The following is a 25,832-nucleotide window of genomic DNA, read 5'->3' as shown; positions in this document are numbered from 1 at the left end:
TTGTATGTGTGTTCCTGTCTGGATTTGGTATGTGTTTGAGTCTGTGTGTGTTTCGAATCGAAATGTGTGTTTCTTGAGGCTGTGTGTGCGTTTGTGTTTGAGATTGTGTTTCTGTTTGAGCCTGTCTGTGTTTGGCTCCATAGCTGCGTGTGTTTTGAATCGGAATATGTGCGTGTGTGTCTGTCACCCTGGTTTAAAACTCAAATCAGAACTTTTCGTTTAATAAAAGCGAGGCAGGAATCAGGAGCTCTCCACGGATCGGGAGAGATTGGGGCTGAACACGAAACTGTTGTTGCCTTTCCTTGTGGGAGAATGATTTTGCCAGAAAGCTTCAAATATTTTCTGTGGATCTGGGAGGCTGGATTTGAATGGGTGGGTGGGGAAATGTGAATGGAGACGGGTAGAATCTGATTGGACCTGTTAGCAAAGAGCTGGGAGGTGATTGGCTTTGATAGAGGGGGGTGTGAGGGAGATGGGAGGAGGTGCCTGTCTAGCCTATTTGGGGAGATTTCTCAATGGGGCAGCAGAGGAGTTTGCTGTGTGTTATGTATGTGTGTGCTGGTGGGTGATGGCAGATCTGAAAAAGGCCACGGTGACCCCCAAAAGGTCCTTCAGCATCCAGAGCCTCTTGCCCGAGGAGGTTCTGAGTGGAGAGGGGGCGAGAGAGCCTGTGAGGCAGGAAAAGGGGAAGGGAGCAGCAACGGAGGAGCAGGAGACTGAACTTGCGAGCCAGGAGAGGAGCAGGGCGCCGGGAGGGGAGGCAGAGGAGGCGAAGGGGCTTGGAAACTCCGAGAAGCCCCCTTTCAGCTACAACGCCCTGATCATGATGGCCATCCGCCAGAGCCCCCAGAAGAGGCTGACTCTCAGTGGCATCTATGAGTTCATCGTGCAGAATTTCCCTTACTACAAGGAGAACAAGCAAGGCTGGCAGAATTCTATCAGACACAACCTGAGCCTCAACAAGTGCTTTGTCAAGGTGCCCAGGCACTATGATGACCCTGGGAAAGGCAACTACTGGATGCTTGACCCCTCCAGCGATGATGTCTTCATTGGGGGCGCCACAGGCAAATTAAGGAGGAGGTCCACCCCAGTCCGGGCCAAATTGGCTTACAAGAGGGGGGCGAGGCTGGCGTCCACAGGGTTGGCATTGGCCAGCTCTCTCTACTGGCCCATGTCCCCCATCCTGTCCCTGCAGCAGCCTCACCTCCAGGGCGCGCACCCCCTGAGTTACAGCCCAGCCTCGCCCTACCCGCCGCCCCCTTACACCGTGTCCCTCCTCTGCGCCCAGCCCGGTGCCCACGTGCCGGAGTTGCCCGGCTACGGCGGAAGCCAGCATCTCAGCCCCGCCGCCTCACTGCCCTGCGGGCTCTCCCCCTCCTCCTGCACCTCGTCGCCACCCTGCAGCCCGTGCCCGTTCAACCTCCTGGCCGGCCAGACCACCTACCTCTTCTCGCAGCTGTCGCCTCTCGCCAGCCCCGGCGCCGCCCCCCTCAGTGGAATAGCCCAGCCGCTGCTGAAGAGCAGAGAATTCAGGAGACCCCCTCCTGCAACGTTCCCAGGGCTTTATTTCCCCACCCAGAACCTGGAGACCCCCTTTATCCTGTAAAAAAAACCCGCAGAGGGTTATTTATTTTGTGAATAGCAGATGTTGAGGTGCAATTGACTATGTTATATTATGTGTATTTTGTTTTCGAGAAGTTGGGGGGGGGGGCAGAATAAATTATTTTAAAAGTTATCTGTATCATATCAGTATTTCAACACCTTTATATTCCCTCTGAACGAGGTAATCTTTTACATGCTTAAGTCAAATGTTGAGTTGAAAATTAAATGGAATAAGATTGTGTGGCAACCTCATTGTTTTTTTTTAATATTGGGATTAAAGTGTAGTATTAAACAGCATTGTGTTTGCCGGTAATGTTTGCTGACAGCCAGGCAGAGTTTTAACTTAAATAGAAGGGCAAAGTGTTCGATAAACTCAGCAGGTCTGGCAGCATCAGTGGAGAAAGAAACAGAATTAATGTTTCGAGTCCGTTCTACAGAACTGATTTAACTTGTTATTTTGCACCTGATTGTGGTCATCGGTGGGGTGTGACTCATAGAGCTCATAAAGTCAGTTTTACAGCACAGAGAGAGGCCCTTCAGCCCATCATTACTGTGCCGGCTGTCAAGCACCTATCCTAATCCCATTTCCCAGCATTTGGTCCGTAGCCTTGTGTCGCTGGGATGTTCCGAGTGCTCATCGAAAATGCTTCTTAAATGTTGTGAGGGTTCCCGCCTCCACCGCCCTTTCAGGCAGCGAGTTCCAGATTCCCATCCCCCTCTGGGTGAAAAGGTTTTTCCTCACATCCTCTGCAAACCCTTTGTCTTACATCTATGGTTATTGATCCCCCTCTACTGAGGGCAGCACGGTAGCATAGTGGTTATCACTGTGGCTTCACAGCACCAGGGTCCCGGTTTCGATTCCCGGCTTGGGTCGCTGTCTGTGCGGAGTCTGCCCGTTCTCCCTGTGGATTCCCTCCGGGTGCTCCGGTTTCCTCCCACAAGTCCTGAAAGACGTGCTTGTTGGGTGAATTGGACATTCTGAATTCTCCCTCTGTGTACCCGAACAGGCGCCAGAATGTGGCGACGAGGGGATTTTCACAGTAACTTCATTGCAGGGTTAATGTAAGCCTACTTGTCACACTAATAAGGATTATTATTAAGTTTCTTCCCATCCACCCTATCTATGTCCCTCATAATTTCGTACATGTCAACCTGACACCCCCTCCCCCTCAGCCCTCTCTACTCCGAGAAAAACAACCCCAACCTAAACAACCTCGCTTCATAGCTGAAGCCCTCCAGCCAAGACAACACCTCCAATTACATCCTTCCTGTTGCTGTTTGTGGGATCTTGCTATGCCCACCTCTCTCTCTCGCATTGCAACAGTGAGTACAATTCAATAGCACTTCACTGGCTGTAAGGTGCTATAGAAATCTTTTTAGGCAGCAAGGTGGCGCAGTGGTTAGCACTGCTGCCTCACGGCACCAAGGTCCCAGGTTCGATGCCGGCTCTGGGTCACTGTCCGTGTGGAGTTTGCACATTCTCCCCATGTTTGAATGTGTCTCACCCCCACAACCCTAAGATGTGTAGGGTAGGTGGATTGGCCATGCTAAATTGAGCCATAATTGGAAAACGTGAATTGGGTACTCTAAATTTATTTTTAAAAGAAATGTAAGTCTTTTAAAAACCCATTTTAAAAAACTATGCACAGCGAGGGGATAGTTTTTCTGAATCTTATTTGAATCTGATAAGACTTTGCCATTTTTTTTCTCTGTTAAGCGCCCCTGATTATGTAAATAACACCAGGGAATTTCAAGGATTTGCATTTTGTCCATCTGGAAATGTATGTCTGACAATGGAAATTAACTCAAAGTGTTGCAATTTTGAGAAGGTGAGCAGGGCAGGGGGAATACACAATGAACGGTAGGATGCTGGGAAGCACAGAGGACCACAGGGACCTTGGGGAGCATGTCCAAAGGTCCCTGAAGGCAGCAGGACATGGGGATAGGGTGGTTAGGAAGGCATGTGCCTCTATTAGCCAAGCGTAGAGTAAAAGAGCAGTGAGGTTATGATGGAGCCGTGTAAAACACGTTAGGCCACAGCTGGACTACAGCGCAGTTCTGGACGTCACACTATAAAGAATGATACGACTGCATTGGAGAATGTGCAGAGGAGATTCACCAGGATGTTGCCTGGGCTGGAGCATTTCAGCTATAAAGAGAGGCTGGGATAAGGAGAGAGAGAGAGAGAGAACATCAACTCAAAATTTTGATAGTCAAGGCAGAAGTCGAGGAAAGTTTAACGGGAGGAGTAACCCCTCTTATTAAAAAGCCTAGTGGGGATCTATTTAAATATATTCAAGTACTCACGGTACTCACGGGGCCTCACGGTAGCATGGTGGTTAGCATCAATGCTTCACAGCTCCAGGGTCCCAGGTTTGATTCCCGGCTGGGTCACTGTCTGTGTGGAGTCTGCACGTCCTCCCCGTGTGTGCGTGGGTTTCCTCCGGGTGCTCCGGTTTCCTCCCACAGTCCAAAGATGTGCGGGTTAGGTGGATTGGCCATGCTAAATTGCCCGTAGTGTAAGGTTAATGGGGGGATTGTTGGGTTATGGGTATACGGGTTACGTGGGTTTAAGTAGGGTGATCATTGTTCGGCACAACATCGAGGGCCGAAGGGCCTGTTCTGTGCTGTACTGTTCTATGTTCTATGTTCTATGTACTGCCCCGATTTGAAGAGGAAGATGTGGAAGCCTTTTTAAAAAATGTCATTTGAGAAAGCGGCTAAACAATTGAAGTAGCCAGGTTTGCATATTCTCCCCGTGTTTGTGTGGGTCTCATAGCCCAAAGATGGGTTGTGCAGGGTAGGTGGCTTGGTCACGCTAAATTGCCCCTTAATTAGAAAAAAATAATTGGGTACTCTAAATTTATAAAAAAAACAATTGAAGTAGCCAAAATGAATGTGCAGAATGTCCAAAGTGAATGTCCAGAAGATGGCGCCGGAGCGTGGCGACTCTCTGCGAGCTCTCCCCAACAGATCCACTTTTTACTTAACTTATACTCGTTCTAATCTTTTAAAATTTAATTCCCTATTATGTATTTTCTTTTCGTCCCATGTACTTAATGATCTGTTGAGCTGCTCGCAGAAAAATGCTTTTCACTGTACCTCGGTACAAGTGACAGTAAACAAATCCAATCCAATCCAAAAGCCATGTCGCCATTGTTATTTCAAACAAAGTTATTAGGTAGAGCCTGTGAAGTGTTGCATCACTATCAGAGGAGGTATCTCGGGATTATGATGAGGTGAGGAAAAACATTTTAAGTGCATGTGAACTGCCAGAAGCCTACACACAGTTTACAAATCTAAGGAAAGAACCAGGTCAGACATATGTAGTATTCAAAGGAATCAAATAAAATAATTTTGATAGATGGATTGGATTAAAAATAGACCTAACATATGGATCTCTTAGGGAAATAGTTATTTTGGAGGAATGTAAAGATTCACTTCCCGCAGTAGTGAGAACTCATGTGGAAGAGCAAAGGGTTAAAACTGCTAGAGAGGCAGCAGAAATGGCAGATGATTTTGAATTGGTTCGCAAATCAAAGTTTGGCTTTTGGTATCAATTTCAATCTATGAAGGATAGAAACTGGGAAGTAAGAAATCCATGGGTGGTCAAGGCGAGGGAGATCTAGTTGGAGATGTTTTTTAAAAATAAATTTAGTATACCCAATTCATGTTTTCCAATTAAGGGGCAATTTAGCGTGGCCAATCCACCTATCCTGCACATCTTTGGGTTGTGGGGGTGAGACCCACGCAGACACGGGGAGAATGTGCAAACTCCACACGGACAGTGACCCAGAGCCGGGATCGAACCTGGGACCTTGGCGCCATGAGGCAGCAGTGCTAACCACTGCACCACTGTGCTGCCCCTCCAGCTGGAGATAGTAAAGAGATTTTGCCTTGGATTAAAAAGGAAACTAATGGGGTGAAAGAGATTTAAGCAAACTTAAATGTTTTCATTGTAATAAGGTTGGGCACACAAAGTCACATTGTAGGTGGCTGAAGAAAAGTAATGGAAAAACAGATTATTAAAAATAGGGTTTAATAAAGTGGGAAGAAAACCCATTGGTGCAGCAGAAGAGGTGCATAAGAGTGTAGCTCAGAGGTTGGTTGGCAAGAAGGTGTCAGATCTTTTCCAAAATTTTATTTGTGAGGATAACGTTTACTCATGTGTACAAGGTGGAGTAGACAAGGAGGTTAAGATCCTTAAAAAAAATCAATTTGAGGTACCCAATTCATTCTTTTTTCCAGTTAAGGGGCAATTTAGCGTGGCCAATCCACATCTTTTGGGTTTGTGGGGTTGAGACCCACACGGACACGGGGAGAATGTGCAAACTCCGCACGGACAGTGACCAGGGGCCGGGATGAAACCCGGGTCCTTGGCGCTGTGAGGCAGCAGTGCTAACCACTGTGCCGCCCAGGGGGTTAAGATCTTAAGGGATACAGGAGCAAGTCAATCTTTATCAAGCGATAAGGAGCTATGTCATTTCGGAGTATTACCAGAAAAGGTGGTGATATGTGGGATTACTGGTAATGTGAGTAATATTCCATTATACGGTGTTAGTGAGGCCACACCTGGAGTATTGTGTTCAGTTTTGGTCTCCTTACTTGAGAAAGGACATACTGGCACTGGAGGGTGTGCAGAGGAGATTCACTAGGTTAATCCCAGAGCTGAAGGGGTTGGATTACGAGGAGAGGTTGAGTAGACTGGGACTGTACTCGTTGGAATTTAGAAGGGTGAGGGGGGATCTTATAGAAACATTTAAAATTATGAAGGGAATAGATAGGATAGATGCAGGCAGGTTGTTTCCACTGGCGGGTGAAAGCAGAACTAGGGGGCATAGCCTCAAAATAAGAGGAAGTAGATTTAGGACTGAGTTTAGGAGAAACTTCTTCACCCAAAGGGTTGCGAATCTATGGGATTACTTGCCCAGTGAAGCAGTTGAGGCTCCTTCATTAAATGTTTTTAAACTAGAGATAGATAGATTGTTGAGGAATAAAGGGATTAAGGGTTATGGTGTTCGGGCCGGAAAGTGGAGCTGAGTCCACAAAAGATCAGCCATGATCTAATTGAATGGCGGAGCTGGCACGAGGGGCCAGATGGCCTACTCCTGCTCCTACTCCTTATGTTCTTATTATGTAAGGTAAAGTTAGAGAGTCTGGTGAAGTGGTGCCTCACAGCACCAGGGACCTGGGTTTGATTCCGCCCTTGGTGACTGTGGAGTTTGCACGTTCTCCCCGTGTCTGCATGGGTTTCCTGCAGGTGCTCCAGTTTCCTCTCACAGTCCAAAGACGTGCAGGTTAGGTGGATTGGCCTTGCTAAAAATTGCCCGTGGTGTCCACAGATGTGCAGGTCAGGTGGGATTGTGGGGATAGGGCGGGGGAGTGGTGAGACTGATGCCTACTGTGGTTGAAAAGCTGGTGGAAAGTCAAACAACTGGATATCCTGGGGTGTTTCCAGATTGTGTGGGAACAAGATCATTAAAACACAGGTTGAGACAGGCGGTGGAGAAATCATGGAGCAGAGAAAGGGAGGCCAAGGTTGAGTTATCAGAAACAATCTTTGACCAGATGGCTTCAAAGGGAAAAACAGAAGGTGGAGGATGAAGTGAATATCTTCAGTTCCAGAAAATTGGTAGAATTTCAACAGAAGGATTCAGAGATAAAGCAGTTGTGTCAGAAAGCATACTCAGAAACAGAATCTGAGTGTATACTGGATTGTTATTACATTGGGAGACTGTTACATTTTCAGGCAGATGAGAAACAGGCAGAACTTCATCAAGTTGCATTACCGGTGGGTTTTGGAAGGAGGTTTTGTGGGTGGCGCATGAGATTCCAGTTGGGGACCATTTGGAAGTCAGGAAAACTCAAGTAAAAATACAAAATTATTTTTATTGTCCTGGACTGCATAAGTACCCGTACCAGCCTCCCCGGACAGGCGCCGGAATGTGGCGACTAGGGGCTTTTCACAGTAACTTCATTGAAGCCTACTCGTGACAATAAGCGATTTTCATTTTCAGTATGTAGTTGAATTTTGCCATACATTGCCATACAGGGGCGGCACGGTAGCACAAGTGATTAGCACTGTGGCTTCACAGCGCCAGGGTCCCAGGTTCGATTCCCCGCTGGGGCACTGTCTGTACGGAGTCTGACCGTTCTCCCCGTGTCTGCGTAGGTTTCCTCCGGGTGTTCCGGTTTCCTCCCACAGTCCAAAGACATGCAGGTTAGGTGGATTGGCCCTGCTAAATTGCCCTTAGTGACCAAAAAAAAGGTTGGGCGGGGCTATTGGGTTACGGGGATAGGGTGGAAGTGAGGGCTTAAGTGGGTCGGTGCAAACTCGATGGGCCGAATGGCCTCCTTCTGCACTGTATGTTCTATGTTCTATGTCACACATCAGGTAATAGGGAAACCTCAAGCAGTAATCAAACCAGCACCTTTAATACCCATTCCAGCATTTGAGGAACCTTTTACTAGGGTGCTAATGGATTGTGTGGGACCCTTTCCTAAGACGAAAAATAGGAATCAGCATTATACCATAATGGATGTGTCGACTAGATTTCTTCAGCCATTCCATTACAAAATATTTCAGCTAAGAGGATTGTAGAGGAGTTAACAAAATTTTAAAAAAAAATTAGAGTACCCAATTCATGTTTACCAATTAAGTGGCAATTTGGCATGTTCAATCCACCTACCCTGCACATCTTTGGGTTGTGGGAGTGAAACCCACACAGACACGGGGAGAATGTGCAAACTCCACACGGACAGTGACCCAGAGCCAGGATCGAACCTGGGACCTCCGTGCCGTGAGACTGCAGTGCTAACCACTGCGCCACCGTGCTGCCCACTAAATTTTTTTTTACCGGATACAGACTAACAAAAGAAATCCAGTCAGATCAGGGATCCAATTTGATGTCAAAGTTATTCAGGGAAGTTATGGATAGCTTAGGAATAAAGCAATTTAAATCAACTGCATGTCATTCAGGGAGCGCAAGAAAAGTGACGTCAAACTTTGAAGGCCATAATGAAGGCATATAATCAGGATTGGGATAAAGAAATTCCATTTGTAATTAGGGATGCACCTAATGAATCAACTAAATTCAGTCCCTTTGAATTGATTTTTGGTCATGAGGTAAGAGGACCACGAATTGATCAAAGGGAAATTGACAAGTCAGCATTCTGAGGGACTACCCTAGAACATAGAACATAGAACATAGAACAGTACAGCACAGAACAGGCCCTTCAGCCCTTGATGTTGTGCCGAGCAATGATCACCCTACTCAAACCCACGTATCCACCCTATACCCGTAACCCAACAACCCCCCCCCCTTAACCTTACTTTTAAGGACACTACGGGCAATTTAGCATGGCCAATCCACCTAACCCGCACATCTTTGGACTGTGGGAGGAAACCGGAGCGCCCGGAGGAAACCCATGCACACACGGGGAGGACGTGCAGACTCCGCAGAACCGAACCTGGGACCCTGGAGCTGTGAAGCATTTATGCTAACCACCATGCTACCGTGCTAACCTGTTGGACTTTGTGTCAAACTTTATGGAGAGATTGAATAGGAATGGTGAGTTGGCTAGAAAGCATTTAAAATTGTCACAGCATGTGATGAAAAAAGAGGCGGATAAGAAATCGAAAATTCGTAATTTTGTTAGTGGAGAGAAAGTATTAGTATTATTACCAGTGGTGAGTGAACCATTAAAAGCAAGATTTACAGGGCCTTATCAAATCAAAATAAAATTGAGTGAGGTGAATTATTTGATAAGAACGCCAGATGGAAGGAAAGCTCACAGAGTATGTCATGTTAATATGATCAAAGGGTATTTTGATAGGGAAGGAAAGCAGAAGGAGGATGTGTTAGTCATTATAACTCAAGGAGAAGTGATACATCTAGATGATCTGAATTTGCCATTCCACAAATTAGATTGGACAATGAGGAAGTAATAAGAAATTTGGATAAACTACTAAGGTACCTTCCGGAGGAAAATCAGAGTGACTTGAAAGAGTTATTACAGTAATGTGGAGCTATATGTGGGAACAAATTAGGAAGTACAAAGGTAATTATACATGTTGTAGATGTAGAGTATTCTATTCCAATTAAACAACATCCATATAGACTCAATCGTCTAAAGTTGAAGATTGAAGAGATTTAAAGCTTGCTTAAGAATGATCTCATTAGGGGCAGCACGGTGACGCAGTGGTTAGCACTGCAGCTTCATGGCGCCGAGGACCCACGTTCGATCCCGGCTCTGGGTCACTGTCCGTGTGGAGTTTGCACATTCTCCCGTATTTGCGTGGGTCTCACCCCTACAACTGAAAAGATTTGCAGGTGAGGTGGATTGGCCACACCAAATTGCCCCTTAATTGGAAAAAAATGAATCGGGCATTCTAAATTTTTTTTTTAATGAAAAAATAATAATGATCTCATTGGGCTGGCATGGTGGTGCACTGGTTAGCACTGCTGTCTATGGCGCCGAGGTCCCATGTTCAATCCCGGCCCCGGGTCACTGTCAGTCTGGAGTTTGCACATTCTCCCTGTGTCTGTGTGGGTTTCACACCCGCAACCCAAAGATATGCAGGGTAGGATTGGCCATGCTAAATTGCCCCTTAATTGGAAAAAATAATTGGGTACTCTAAATTCATAAAAATAAAAGAATGATCTAATTGAAGTGACTTGTAGCGATTGGAGTTCACTTATCGTGATGGTACCAAAACCAGATGGGATGTAACAATTGTATGTGGACTAGATGAAAGTCAAAGCATTTACAAAGTTAGATTTGTATCCTATTCCTCGTTTGGAAGATTGTGTTGAAAAGGTGGGACAAGCAAATTTTATTACCAAAATTGACTTGCTTAAAGGATGCTGGCTAATACCTTTATCAGAATGGGCGATGGAAGTCAGGCTTTTGTAACACCAAATGATCCGTATCAGTTTAAAATTATGCCATTTTGAATGAAGAATGCTCCAGCAACATTCGAAAGACTAACCAACAAGGTCAGTTCTGGACTAAATAATTGTGCAGTGTATATAGACGATCTGGTGGTTTTCAGTCAAACATGGAATGCGCATTTGGAACATTAAAAGGAATTGTTCAATCGACTACAGGTGGCTGACTTTGTGGTAAGCTTGACTGAAAGTGGGTTTGCGAAAGTCCAAGTCACATTCTTAGGCCATGCTGTTGGACATAGTGAGACAGCACCATGGAACGTGAAAACGAAAGCCATTGGGGAGTTTCCAATACCATCAACGAAGAGATAAGTTCTGAGATTTCTGGGCATGAGTGGCTTCTACAGAAAATTCATGCCACGTTTTCCGTTTGAAAAAGCACAGGAAACTTCAGCGGATGTCAGGAGGTATTTGACAATCTGAAAACTGTGTTAACCACCACGCCAGTTTTAGCGACACCAAATTACGTCAAGCAATTTAAGATGGCAATTGACGCAAGTGATGTGGGCGCTGTTGCTGTACTGTTACAGGAAGACGATGAGGGTATAGAAAAGCCTGTTGGTTATTTTTCCAGAAAACTAAATATTCACCAAAAGAAGTATTCAACATTCGAGGAGACATTGCGTTTGATATTGGCATTGCAACATTTCAACATTTATGTTGCTAACAATTCATTGGAGACAATACGGACCACCATCCATTAACATTTCTGGTGAAGTTTGAAGATCAAAATGCCAGACTGTTTTGAGGTGGAGTTTATTACAACAACTATTTAACTTGAAAATTATAAGTGATTGCCGTTGTTTTATCATGACTCTCAGGTGTAAGAAGAATGGAATATTCAAAGTTGGGAAAGAACGACTGAGATGGACTATACTTATGTTTAAATCTGCATGTATAAATATGATGAGATATATATCATATAGTGTATAGTAATGAGTGTTTAAGTTGAAAAGACTTTGGAAAATGAAGCCATTGCTTCATATTGCTGATGCGTTTTATTCAGGAGGGAGATGTGATAATGAACGTTGAAACTGATATATATTGTATTTTATATTTGTGGCAGTAATATTCTTAAAAGCCCTGGTTTAAAATACATACAAGCAGTGAATCTACTAAAGCTGCGATTAAGAAGTCATAGAAGGTGAGGTAATCATTGATTTGAGCCATTTACTTGTTTACATATAGATGGCAACCGGAACATTGATTTGATTATAGGAGATTCTCTTGGGTGTAGATAATTTGAGGGATTGTGTTTAGTCCTGGCTAAGCAGGTCATTGGACAACTTAGTAGGATGTAGATGGGGTAATTAAAGGGAGGAGCCAGGTCTGTGTGTCATTTTGAAGTCTGGTATATGATTTTAAGTTGAACAGCAGTTTGCCATAAGATTTGAGTCGGGCAAGAGAGAGGATTTTCAGGTTGTTCTTGAAAGGTTCTTGCTCAAAAGATCTGCACAAAGAACAGCAAGTACCCTGACTGCTAACTATGAGTGGATTTTGAACTCATACTTTGTTAGTGTATATATAGTGGCAGGTGTAGATAGTGAGTTAAAGTTTTTCCTTTTATTTAAGAGCTATTTAACCATTAATTGTAAAGCTACTTCTTCGATGTTAATGTGGTTAATTCTGTGTTTAAATTAAAGTTTGTTTTAATAATAAAAGATACCTATTGGTCAGAGTCATCACTCCTGGGGTTAAGTATCCTTTCCTCACAGTTTTACACGTTGAAAAATAGTTTGGGGTTCTCGTCCCAGTATCCTAACAAAAGTTGGGGTCTGGTCCGTATCCTTTCAGATTTGAGGGAAAACCTTGAGGATGGTGGGAATCTGGAGGGTGGTGCAGGTGGGAACCCTCTTGACATTTACGGAGCATTTAGATGAGCACTCAGTATGCACAGCACACAAGGCTATGGACCAAGTGTTGGGAAAATGGGGTTCGAATAGATAGGTTCCTGACGGTTGGCACAGACATGATGGGCCGAAGAGCCACTTTCTGTGCTGTAAACCTCTACGACTCTAATAGTAACTTTCCGAAGGGAACTGGATAAAGACTTGGAAAACTGGCAAAAACGGGAGGGTTTGGGGAGGTTTCCGATTCCCGGCTTGGGTCACTGTCTGTGCGGAGTCTGCACGTTCACCCCGTGTCTGGATGGGTTTCCTCCGGGGGCTCCGGCTTCCTCCCACCGCCCAAAGATGTGCAGGTTAGGGGGATTGGCCGTGATAAAATTGCCCCTTAGTGTCCAAATGTTTAGGTGGGGTTATTGGGTTACGTGGATAGGGCTGGGGCATGGGACTAGGGAGGGTGCTTTGTCGGAGGATCGGTGCAGACCCGATGGGCCGAATGGTCTCCTCGTGTACCATGATTCTAAGTGGGACTAATTGGACATTCTATTCAGAGGGCCTGCAGGGAGCAGGACGGGCAGAATGGCCTCCGTCTCTGCTGGAATGGTTTCACCACCCACAGACTACACTGTCTGATTGGCCAGCAGGGTGGCGAGTCAGATGCCAGTGATACCACCCGCTCTGCGACTTGTCCTGATTGCTGGCGCGTTGCCCACCCCTGGTTCTTTGCCTGGGTGAACTTGCAGCCGGCTGTTGATTCTACACGTGGCTCAGTTTCGTGTCCCGGCCCTGTGCCCGAGACGGTTGAGACGTCTGTCGGGTCCATGTGAATGGCTCACCAGGTGAAACGTTCGTTTAGGTTGCTGGGGGTGAGAGTTAACAAAAACGAAAACCTTGCATTTACAAAACCTTCTACCATCTCAGGGCGCCCCCAATGAAGTGTGGCCACTGTTATAATGTGGGAAACGCGGTAAAGCAATCGGCACACAGCAAGATCCCACAAGCAGCAATACGATCATCTGTTTCTGTCGAGGGATACATTATTTTTTTTAAATGTTCAATTTTTAAAAAAAATTTAGATTACCCAATTCATTTTTTTCCAATTAAGGGGCAATTTAGTGTGGCCAATCCACCTACCCTGCACATCTTAGGGTTGTGGGGGCGAAACCCACGCAGACATGGGGGGAATGTGCAAACTCCACACGGACAGTGACCTGAGCCGGGATCGAACCAGCATCCTCGGCACCGTGAGGCAGCAGTGCTAACCACTACGCTACCGTGCCCCCTCCCACCGATAGATTAATATTGTCCGGGAAATATTAGAGCTCACTAAACATGGTTAGAGGATTTTTAAAAATAAAAGTTACATTTATTTATTCGAGTGGGCAAGGATTCATTTCTTAAACACCGGCATCTTTGAAGCAATCTTTTTTTTTAAATTTAGATTACCCAATTATTCTTTCCAATTAAGGGGCAATTTAGCACGGCCAATCCACCTACTCTGCACATTTTTGGGTTGTGGGGGCGAAACCCACGCAGACACGGGGAGAATGTGCAAACTCCACACAGACAGTGACCCAGAGCCGGGATCGAACCTGGGACCTCAGCGCCGTGAGGCAGTTGTGCTAACCACTGCGCCACCGTGCTGCCCTCTTTGAAGCAATCTTGACCATGGGCAGAGTTTCCCTCAGAGTCTTCCAGACTAGGCGTTAGAGGCAGGGGCCGCCCCGGGAAACTGGGATTGAACGATAAATTATCGGTTTCTCCATTGGCAACGAATCCAGTTGAGCCACTCTTAAACTAACAAGAATGATAAAGTCTCGGAGCACAAGAGATAAAGAAGGTTCTGTCATTTAATCTGAAATGTCTAACAAAGGAACCAATCGTTAGGTGGTCCTGCTACATCTGGCTGCAGGCTTTTACTTCATCACCTGACCCGTTCATACGCTGTCCATTCGATCTGTGCAAATTACCCCGAGCAGAAGAGTTACAGAATTCTCAGGCTTATGGTCGGCATTGAGTGGTTTGAGGTGTATAACACTGGCAGTGAGTGTTTGTCACTGTATATCTCAGGTCTATCACTGGTGGGGATGGATCTGTCACTGTATAACACTGGGGTACAGTGCTGGTGGGGACGGGTCTATCACTGTATATCACTGGGGTACAGTGCTGGAGGGGACAGGTCTGTCATTGTATAACACTGGGGTACAGTACTGGTGGAGATGGGTCTGTCACTGTATATCACTGGGGTACAGTACTGGTGGGGACGGGTCTGTCACTGTATATCACTGGGGTACAGTGCTGGTGGGGACAGGTCTGTCATTGTATAACACTGGGGTACAGTACTGGTGGGGACGGGTCTGTCACTGTATAACACTGGGGTACAGTACTGGTGGGGAGGGGTCTGTCACTGTATAACACTGGGGTATAGTACTGGTGGGGACGGGTCTGTCACTGTATAACACTGGGGTACAGTACTGGTGGGGACGGGTCTGTCACTATAACACTGGGGTACAGTACTGGTGGGGGAGGGTCTGTCACTGTATAACACTGGGTACAGTGCTGGTGGGGACGGGTCTGTCACTGTATAACACTGGGATACAGTACTGGTGGGCACGGGTCTGTCACTGCATAACACTGGGGTACAGTACAGGTGGGGAAGGGTCTGTCACTGTATAACACTGGGATACAGTACTGGTGGGCACGGGTCTGTCACTGCATAACACTGGGGTACAGCTCTCATCCCAGATAACATTTGGGTGCGGATGTTACAGTACAGGTGTATCCCTGGAGATGGCAGCATTGACACCATTGGATAGAATGAATTAAAAATATCAGACAGGATGGGATTGGGAGATTTACTGATGTTTTTGCACTTGTAATTTACAGATACCTATATTCTCTGTAGCCTGTTGACAGCATTGTCTTTCACACACATTGCCTAAAGAATAGCCATAAGCTATACATTGGTTCTGTAAATGTGATTACAATTTACCTGTCAAGCAAGATTTTGATGTGTCTGTCCCTATTATACTTTTTCTCATGAATTTTCACCTGCAGCTCTGTGACGCAAGCAAAACTGCTTCCTACTGGAATAGCTTCCAATTTCCTCATCTCCCTGAGTTGATGGCAAGACTCCTTTGCAAAACCTGACTAACCTCAGCAACTTCAGGTTGGGACGGCCTGGGGGTGATTTATGGGTTTAAATGTGCCTTTAGCTAAAGGGGTCCAGCGGGTAATATCAAACCCACCAGTCCTTATACACCCATTGGCTTCTATCTCGAAAAAAAAAGTCTTGCATTTATATAGTGCCTTTCTTGACCTCAGGCCGTCCCAAAGTCTTTCACAGCCACTTAAGTACTTTTCTTTGAAGTCGAGTCACCGTTGTAACGCAGGAATGTGTGCAGAGTAAGATCCAACGAGCGGCGATATTTTAATGGCAACATCATCTGCGTTTTCGCATTGGCACGGATTCGAGGGATTGGATTTGTTTATTGTCACATCTACCGAGGTACAGGGGAAAGTACTGTTCTGCGTGCAGCTCAGGCACGTCATTTCGTACATGAAAAGAAAATACATAATAGGGCAAACATAAAATACACAACGTAAATACGTAGACACAGGTATCGAGTGAAGCATAGAGGAGTGTAGTACGACTCAGGAGAGAAGATGTGTGAAGAGATCAGATCAGTCCATAAGAGGGTCGTTTAGGAGTCCGGTAACAGCGGGGAAGAAGCTGTTTTTGAGTCTCTTCGTGCGTGTCCTCAGACTCTTGTATCTCCTGCCCGATGGAAGAAGTTGGAAGAGTGAGTAAGCTGGGTGGGAGGGGTCTTTGATTATGATGCCCGCTTTCCCCAGGCAGTGGGAGGTGTAGATGGAGTCAGTGGATGGGAGGCAGATTCGTGTGATGGACTGAGCTGTGTTCACAACTCTTTGTAGTTTCTTGTGGTCCTGGGCCGAGCAGTTGCCATACCAGGCTGTGATGCAGCCAGATAGGATTCTTTCTATGGTGCACCTGTAAAAATTGGGAAGAGTCAGTATTAACAAGCCGAATTTCCTTAGTTTCCTGAGGAAGTATAGGCACTGTTGTACTTTCTTGGTCATAGATGTGGGTGGGCCAGGATAGATTTTTGGTGATGTGCACGCCTAGGAATTTGAAGCTGTCAACCATCTCCAACTCAGCCCCGTTGATGCAGACAGGGCTGTGTACCGTACTTTGCTTCCTGAAGTCAATGACTAGCTCTTTTGTTTTGCTGACGTTGAGGGAGAGATTGTTGTCGCTGAACCACTCCACTCGGATCTCAATCTCCCTCCTGTATTCTGACTCATCGTTGTTTGAGGTCCAACCCACTACGGTCATGTCATCAACAAACTGTTATGGGAGAGGTGTTTTCAGAACCCCAAAATGTATCATGGAGTTCAACCAACCCCCACCTTTAATGAATTGTTGCTTTTGAAGCACACGCTTGTTCCCCAGGTGTAGTATTACAATAATGGACAGGTGGTTTTAAAAACAAAACAATGTTTATTCCATGAACTCAAATTAACCTTTTAAATAAACATTGAATCTCATAACACCCCTTACTTCAAAGATAACCCCAAAAATAATACAACACTACCCAATCCTGCAAACTGTTCCTTTACACATCCAAAAGACTTAACAAATCCTTCAAACAGAAGTACATTAGATTTATATTCAATACGGAGACTTTTTACAATTCCGATTTCACCAAAGGATTAAGATAGTCCTTCATGGCAGAGATCCCCAGCAATGCAGCTCACAGCCACACCCAAGCTTTCTTCAAACTGAAACTAAAACTCCCAAAAAGCTGAAGTGAGCTCAGCTCCTCCCTGTGAGGGCAGCACGGTGGCCTAGTGGTTAGCACAACCGCCTCACGGCGCTGAGGTCCCAGGTTCAATCCCGGCTCTGGGTCACTGTCCGTGTGGAGTTTGCACATTCTCCCCGTGTCTGCGTGGGTTTCGCCCCCACAACCCAAAAATGTGCAGAGTAGGTGGATTGGCCACGCTAAATTGCCCCTTAATAGAAAAAATAATTGGGTAATCAAAATTTATAAAAAAAAAAAAAAAAAGCTCCTCCCTGTGACTTCACTTCAGTAATATGATCAGCGTCTTTTCTTAAAGGTACGTTTCTTAAACATCCAATTCTTGACGGCACTCTCACATGCCAAAACTTGCAGATGGAGCTGGAGCCAAATTTTACCACGCAGTCATGTGTGTATAGGGAGTATAGTAGGGGGCTAAGTACGCAACCTTGCGGGGCCCCGGTATTAAGGACTTTCGCGGAGGAGATTTTGTTGTTTATCCCGAAAGTCAAGGATCCAGTTGCAGAGTGAGGAGCCAAGTCCTAGGTTTTGGAGCTTTAGTTTAGCTGGGTATATTGTGTTGTTGGGGGGTAGTGCATGGGGTGGGGGTGGTAAATAAACACCCAGAGCATCGGAAAAACCAAGCCTGTCACATAGTCAGCAGTAAATTTGATAATGCCAATTGTAAGGCACAACCCAACATTAAAATGCCTATTTGGGGCAGCAAGGTGGCGCAGTGGGTTAGCCCTGCTTCCTCACGGCATCGAGGTCCCAGGTTCAATCCCAGCTCTGGGTCACTGTCCGTGTGGAGTTTACACATTCTCCCCGTGTTTGCGTGGGTTTCGCCCCCACAACCCAAAGCCAGGGTAGGTCGATTGAACACCCTAAATTGCCCCTTAATTGGAAAAAATTAATTGGGTACTCTAAATTATTTTTTACATGCCCATTTGCTGTAAAGGTTTGTTCAGATTCTCACTAAAAGGTCTTAAGGCTTGTGCGTATAAAAGATAAACTATTTATTGTCAACCCCATATCCGCCACTGGTTGGTGGGGGTAACTGCAGCGTTGACGTGTTTACACAGGAAGTTTTCCATTACGAGCGTGGGACACAGAAATCTACAGTCGGAAGGGCGCAGGAAGCCCTTTCAGGAATGAGAATTGGAAAGTATTATCACTCGATCTCCTGTGGCATTAAACACGGGGAGGCTTAGGACAGTTGGACCAGTACTCCCAGATGAACAACAAATGGTTTATCCCACCCCTCTTGGGGAATCGGATGCTTCCATTTGCAGATGTTCTGAATGCTATGCCGTGTAAGGTTAATCAAGGTTAATGCACCGAACACTGTATTCATAGATCAAATAGCATTTGAACCACAAAAGTGCCAGGCAATGACCATCTCCAATGTCAGAGAATCTAACCATCGCCCCTTGACATTCAATGGCATTACCATCGCTGAATCCCCCACTATCAACATTCTGGCCGGGTTATGATTGACCAGAAACTCAACTGGACTAATCATATAAATACTGTGGCTTGAAGACCAGAGGCTGGGAATCTTGTGGCGAGTAACTCTCCTCCTGACTCCGCAAAGCCTATCCACCATCTGCAAAGCACAAGTCAGGAGTGTGATGGAATGCTCTCCACTTGCCTTGGTGAGTGCCGCTCCAACAACCCTCAAAAAGCTAGGACAAAGCAGTTCCGCTTGATTGCTACCCCTTCCACAAACATTTGCCCCCTCCACCACCGCCGCACAGTGGCAGCCGTGTGTACCATCTACAAGATGCACTGCAGCAACTCACCAAGGCTCCTTAGGCAGCACCTTCCAAACCTATGGCCGCTACCATCTGGAGGGGCAAGAGCAGCAGATACCCGGGAATCCCACCACCTGGAGTTTCCCCTCCAAGTCACTCACCATCCTGACTTGGAAATATATCGGCCGTTCCTTCACTGTCGCTGGGTCAAAATCCTGGAACCCCTTCCCTAACAGCACTGTGGGTGTACCTACACCACACGGACTGCAGTGGTGCAAAAAGGCAGCTCACCCACCACCTTTTCAAGGGAAATTAGGAATGGGCAATAGATGCCGGCCTAGCCAGCGACACCCACATCCAGCGAAAGAATAAAATAAAGTCAGAGCAGCACAATTCTAGATCTATCTGCCTTGTTTTACCCGTGGGACACTGGTCTTGATCAAAATGCCTCAGCCCAGAAAACCAGCAACAATACTTTATATACATATAGTGATTAAAAAAAATTTCAAGGTAAAGTGGCTGGGGAGCAGGGAGGCAAGCGGGTGGTGAAGATCAAGGAGAAATGGGAAGCGGAGTTGGGAACGGAGGTCAATCGGGGAGTATGGAGTGAGGCACTGCGAAGGGTAAACGGGACCTCCTCTTGTGCAAGGATGGGCCTGATACAGTTTAAGGTGGTGCACAAGGTGCTTATGACTCGGGGCGAGAATGAGTGGGTTCTTTCAGGGGGTAGCAGATGAGTGTGAGAGGTGTGGGCGGGGGGCCAGCGAATCACGCGCACATGTTTTGGGGTTGTGAAAAATTGGGAAGATTCTGGGTGGGAGTGTTCGCGGTCTTAGCCAGGATAGTGGTGGAGGGAGTGAACCCGGACCCTTTGGTGGCGGTATTTGGGGTTTCAGAGAAGCCGGAGTGGCGGTCGGCATCGCCACCGGGGGTAGCAGCATGGCTGGGTGACCTGTACGGTCTAACGCCCGGCCTACCTTCTCTGACACTGGGAGGAGTGGTTGGGATACCCTGATTGCTGATTGGTGCTCGCTGATGAAACCAGATGTCTTTACCTCCAACCCGGATGCTCTTCCTCCATTTCGGGCGGGCTTGGGATTCCCAGGCGTTGGTGGGGAATGGTGCACATTTTCACAGGAGGCTTTGAAGATGTCCTCGAGGGCATTTGAAGATCGTGAGGTGACAAAGGGACGAATGAGGGTCTCGGCAACGGAAGAGCTGAGACAGAGACAGAGTCGAGTGATGTCCTGGAAATATTATCAATAAAATACGTCTCAAGACTGATCAAACTCCTCACCCGCACCTGACAGGGTAGCTCACCCGGAACCTGGATTGAACACCCACTGCACTCATCCCGATCACTACGCACTGCACCTCACCATTCTAGACCACAATATCATTGCGCAGCAGCGCACTGCGTGGATGTTTACCGCCTCTTTCGCCAGCGGGACTTTCCGGCCCTGCCAAAATCACGGAAGTGTTGCCGCGCACAAGGAGGTCATTCGGCCCATCATCTCTGCCCAGGCTCGCCAAGCAAGCATCATGCCTTGGTGCCACCCCCCTGCCCCCCCCCCCCCTTGCCTCCCCCCCCCCCCCCCCGCCTCCGTCCGTACCCCTGCACATTGTTTCTATTCAAGTAATTATCCAATGCCCTCTGGAAGGCCTCGATTGAACCTGCCTCCCTCACGCTTCCAGGCCGCGCATTCCACGACCCAACCACTCGCTGGGTCAGAAGGTTTTCTCTCACATCACATTTGCTTCTTTTGCAAATCACTTTAAATCTGTGCCCCTCTCGTTCTCCATCCTTTACCGAGCAGGGACAATTTTTCCCCGTCTACTCTGTCCAGCCTCCCCCATGGTTTTGGTCCATATAGTGCCTTGTATAAGTTCAGCATAATCTCATTGGCCTTGCACTCCAATCTCCTCTTCATAAAGGCCAGAATACTGCGTGCTCCATACCATAGCGGAGGTGCTGGCGTAGTGGTACTGTCACTGGACTACGCCCAGTGGCTTTGGGCACCCAGGTTCAAACCCCACCATGGCAGCTGGCCTATTCAATAGAAATCTGGAATTGAAAGTCAAATGATGACCATGAAACCATTAGCAATTGTGGCAAAGAGCCCGTCCGGTTCTCGAATGGCCTTTAAGGAAGGAAATCTGAGGGCAGCGCAGCGGTTAGCACTGTTGCTTAATGGCGCCAAGGTCCTGGGTTCGATCCCGGCTCTGGGTCACTGTCTGTGTGGAGTTTGCACATTCTCCCCCGTGTCTGCGTGGATCCCACCCCCACAACCTAAAGATGTGCAGGGTAGGTGGACTGGCTACGCTAAATTGCCCCCTTAATTGGAAAAAAACAGAATTGGGTACTCTAAATTTGTTTTTTTTAATGAAATGGCCTAGGGCAGCACGGTGGCTCAGTGGGTCAGCCCTGCTGCCTCGCGCCGCCCAGGTCCCAGGTTCGATCCCGGCTCTGGGTCACTGTCCGTGTGGAGTTTGCACATTCTCCCCCGTGTCTGCGTGGATCCCACCCCCACAACCTAAAGATGTGCAGGGTAGGTGGACTGGCTACGCTAAATTGCCCCCTTAATTGGAAAAAACCAGAATTGGGTACTCTAAATTTATTTTTTTTAATGAAATGGCCTAGGGCAGCACGGTGGCGCTGTGGGTTAGCCCTGCAGCCTCACGGCGCCGAGGTCCCAGGTTCGATCCCGGCTCTGGGTCACTGTCCGTGTGGAGTTTGCACATTCTCCCCGTGTCTGCGTGGGTTTCACCCCCACAACCCAAAGAATGTGCAGGCTAAATTGCCCCCTAATTGGAAAAAGTATTTGGGTACTCTACGGTTATATTTAAAAGAAAAAAAATAAAGAAAAAAATGGCCTAGCAAGCCAGGATTGTCAATAAATGCTGGCACAGCCAATGATCCCATGAGTAAAGTTAAAAGAAAACTCCTCCTTCCACCTTCAATGCTCCCAGGGTCCTTCTGCTCCTGGAGCTCTTAATTTACATTGCCTGTCCATGTTCCTCCGACCAAAATGCATCACCCCGCACTTCTCCCCAGTCAGTGGATATTTGAATGGATTGCTGAATTACAAAGCACTGCACCCCCCCCCCCCCCCCCAAACTGTGACAGTGCTGTAAAATCCTACCCGCTGTTCTGGAGCGCTGTTCCCGGTACACTACGTTATTGTACAAGTGCATCGCAACTGTCCCAAGGTGAAGGCAGTTCAGCTTGCCGAATTGGAACACTGCACAGTTTACCTCTAATTGTTTGAGGTCAATTAGATATCAAATCTGAATTTGATATCAACCTTGTTGCAAAATATGTTTTGACAGGCAGCGCATTGTATGAGACCTAATAGAGATAGTTTAATTATGTTTCTGTGTTGGTACGAGGCTGCCAAAATTCACATGCAATCTGCACCTCATTCTCCTGTGACAGTCAACAATTTGGCAGGTTGCAACAAGTGGATGTCAGCGAATGTCATATCACATAGAATAACATGCAACAGGGAAACACCAGGCACCCAGATATATCGCCTACACAACAGAATGTCGTAATTGAGAGCTTCCTAGTAAGGGTGTGGTGTTTACAGAGGGAGTTCGAACTGAGACTGTTTTTGGATGAAATCCCCCGAGTGGACATGAAAGATTCCATGGCTCCATTTCGAAGAAGCGATTCATTGTCTTTTTTTTTAAATTTAGAATATCCAATTCATTTTTTCCAATTAAGGGGCAATTTAGCGTGACCAATCCACCTAACCTGCACATCTTTGGGTTGTGGGGGTGAAACCCACGCAGACACGGGGAGAATGTGCAAACTCCACACGGACAGTGACCCAGGGCCGGGATTCGAACCCGGGTCCTCAGCGCCGTAGGCAGCAATGCTAACCACTGTGCCACCGTGCCGCCCAGCGATTCATTGTCAATGTATCAGCAAACGCGTCCTTTGGCAATTTCAGTGTTAAGCTATTTTTTAAATGTAATCATTTTTATTGTCACAAGTCGGCTTACATTAACGTCGCCACACTCCGGTGCCTGCTCGGGTACATGGAGGGAGAATTCAGAATGTCCAATTCACCTAACGGCACGTCTTTCGGGACTTGTGGGAGGAAACCGGAGCACCCGGGGGAAACCCACGCAGCCACGGGGAGAACGTGCAGACTCCGCACAGACAGTGACCCAAGCCGGGAATCGAACCTGGGACCCTGGCGTTGTGAAGCAACTGTGCTAACCACAGTGCTACCGTTTGCATTATTAGATATGGGCGATAAGCATTGATTCAACCTCCAAGAATATAAATGGACACAGCTGGAGCAGTTGGGGTTTGGGGGAGTGGTAAGGAAGTTGTAGCTCCAATGAGTTGCATGTAGAATAAACTTGTTGAAGGTAAAAGACAGGTTGCTGTATTATTTCTCCTATCATGTGCTATTATTGATCTTAACAGTTGTCCCCGGTATCTTAGGATCAATATTTATCCACCAATCAGCGTCACAAGAACAGACTACCTGGTCATTATGTGTTTATTGCTTGTGAGAGCTTGTTGTGCACAAATTGGTTGCCTCCTTGCACGATCAATTGTACAAAAGTCTCAGATTGGGTAGAGCTGTGGCTTTATTGTAGTCAGATGCGTGGCCTCCTTCTGCAGTTGGCGAAATGGCAGATCAATGGAGGACACGCATATTGATACGGCTCCTTGTGGGCGGAGCCAGCCGGCAGGGGCTACTGGCGAACCTGTAGTACAGGTCCTACCTTACATCCCCTAATACAGGTGCACACAGTGGTTCACCACAACTCCCTTTCCCACTTTACAAACCTCAGTTTTGAACCTTTTAATGAAGGAGGTTGAGGGGAGATCTAATAGAAACTTACAAGATAATGAATGGCTTGGATAGGATGGACGTAGGGAAGTTGTTTCCATTAGCAGGGGAGACTAGGACGCGGGGGCACAGCCTTAGAATAAAAGGGAGTCACTTTAGAGCAGAGATGAGGAGAAATTTCTTCAGCCAGAGAGTGGTAGGTCTGTGGAATTCATTGCCACAGAGAGCAGTGGAGGCCAGGACGTTGAGTGTCTTTAAGACAGAAATTGATAAATTCTTGATTTCTCGAGGAATTAAGGGCTATGGGGAAAGAGCGGGTAAATGGAGTTGAAATCAACCATGATTGAATGGTGGAGTGGACTCGATGGGCCGAATGGCCTTACTTCCGCTCCTATGTCTTATGGTCTTATGGTCTTATGGTTTCGGCAAGTCCAGGAAACCTGATTCCCCAACATGCTTCATGTGCGACCATCAAAGCTGATGATCATTGTCCAATCATGTTGAGAAATGCATCCACTGTGTGTTGGCGGTGATGGAGGAAGTGGATGTTGGAGGTGGTGGATGGGGTGCCAATCAAGCGGGGCTGCTTGGTCCCGGATGAGGTCAAGTTTTCCGAATGTTGTTGGATTTTCACCCATCCAGGCAAGTGGAGATTCCATCACACTCCTGGCTTGAGTGTTGTAGGTAGTGGACAGGGTTTGGGGATACATCAGTTGAGGTACCAGTTGGGACCCTACCCATCCATCGCCATTAGTATTGGGGAAATTCTATTTTGCTCCATTATTGATCCAAATCATTGATTTTGGAGCGTGCCCCTAATCCCATAATCATAGCCTTGACTCGTTCCATTTATTTTTAATTTAGAATACGCAATTTAACATGGCCAATCCACCTAACCTGCACATCTTTGTGTTGTGGGGGCTGTGGTAGTCACCACTATTACATGTATTACAATAAGGCCAGTATAGTAGAGGTACATGGGTAAATCCCTGCCAGCTGGCTCCGCCCAATAGGCGGAGTATAAATGTGTGTGATCACCGGTGCTGCAGCCATTTTGGTTCCAGCTACAGGAGGCACAACATCTCTGCTCAATAAAGCCTCGATTATTCCACTGCTCTCGTCTTTGCGTTAACTGACAGTGCATCAGGGGCGAAACACACGCAAAGCCGGAGGGGAATGTGCAAACTCCACACGGACAGTGACCCAGAGCCGGGATCGAACCTGGGAAACTCGGCGCCGTGAGGCGGCAGGGCGCCTTGTCTCATTCCTGTCGCACCATCCTCAGAATGTCCCCACAATGAGATCGCCAAACTCTTTGACAAGATGAGGAAGGGCGAGGTGAACGCAGTTTGACCTTCAGCATGATTTGTTTCCACTTAAAGGAAATAAGGTAATGAAGTGACCGCATTCACGATGTATCATACCTGCTGAATGAGGCATTGCCAGTGCTGGGAGCCTTAGGGGAAAACTCTACACCAATTGGCTTCGAACCATACACTAAATCATTGTAATGAACAACAGGCGGTTGTAACTCTGAAACTCAAATCCACACAATATATAATTTGCAAATCAAATACATAAGTTACCCAGGGCGTTTAACAGGCAGATTCGAGATTATTGGCCTCCTTCAAAGCTCTGCTCCATCCGTCAATTTCAAGCTAAGGTGTCGATTTGAGTTGACACGTCAGAGTTGGCAACTATTTAATTGGCCTCATTGCCCGCCCCCTCCACCTCTCCCCGGGCTAGGGTGGAGAAAACATTAACTCCATCAACCCTGTTGCCAAGTGTCTGAATGTCGTGGCTTGTCTTCTCTCCCTGTTTAATTGGACAGGAGAAGAATGGCTAAGGGAGTGGAGCTTGCTGGGTAACCCAGGCTCCAGTTCGAGTCCTTATTTTCAGGAAAGGAGGGGCCTCTTCAACATCCCTGATTTTAATTGCTCCCTCAGTGGTTAGCACTGCTGCCTCACGGCGCCCGAGGTCCCATTGATAACACCAGAACTTCTCTATTCATTCATGGGAAGCCTGACTACCAGCAGTCATTACCCAA

General features: G+C 46.9%; 1 protein-coding gene across 1 annotated transcript; it reads left to right on the top strand.

Annotated features, from left to right (window-relative positions):
* Positions 1-406: 406 nt before the first annotated feature.
* Positions 407-1,648, top strand: foxg1c (forkhead box G1c). The gene has a single exon (XM_038786108.1). It carries the CDS (start codon positions 473-475, stop codon positions 1,604-1,606), a length of 1,134 nt encoding a protein of 377 aa, XP_038642036.1. The 5' UTR covers positions 407-472; the 3' UTR covers positions 1,607-1,648.
* The last annotated feature ends 24,184 nt before the right edge of the window (positions 1,649-25,832 follow it).

The sequence above is a fragment of the Scyliorhinus canicula genome, chromosome 27 (genome assembly GCF_902713615.1).
Source record: "Scyliorhinus canicula chromosome 27, sScyCan1.1, whole genome shotgun sequence".
Classification (NCBI taxonomy): domain Eukaryota; kingdom Metazoa; phylum Chordata; class Chondrichthyes; order Carcharhiniformes; family Scyliorhinidae; genus Scyliorhinus; species Scyliorhinus canicula.
Note: the sequence above shows the minus strand (reverse complement) of the source record. Positions and strands in the feature narration are given on the sequence as shown.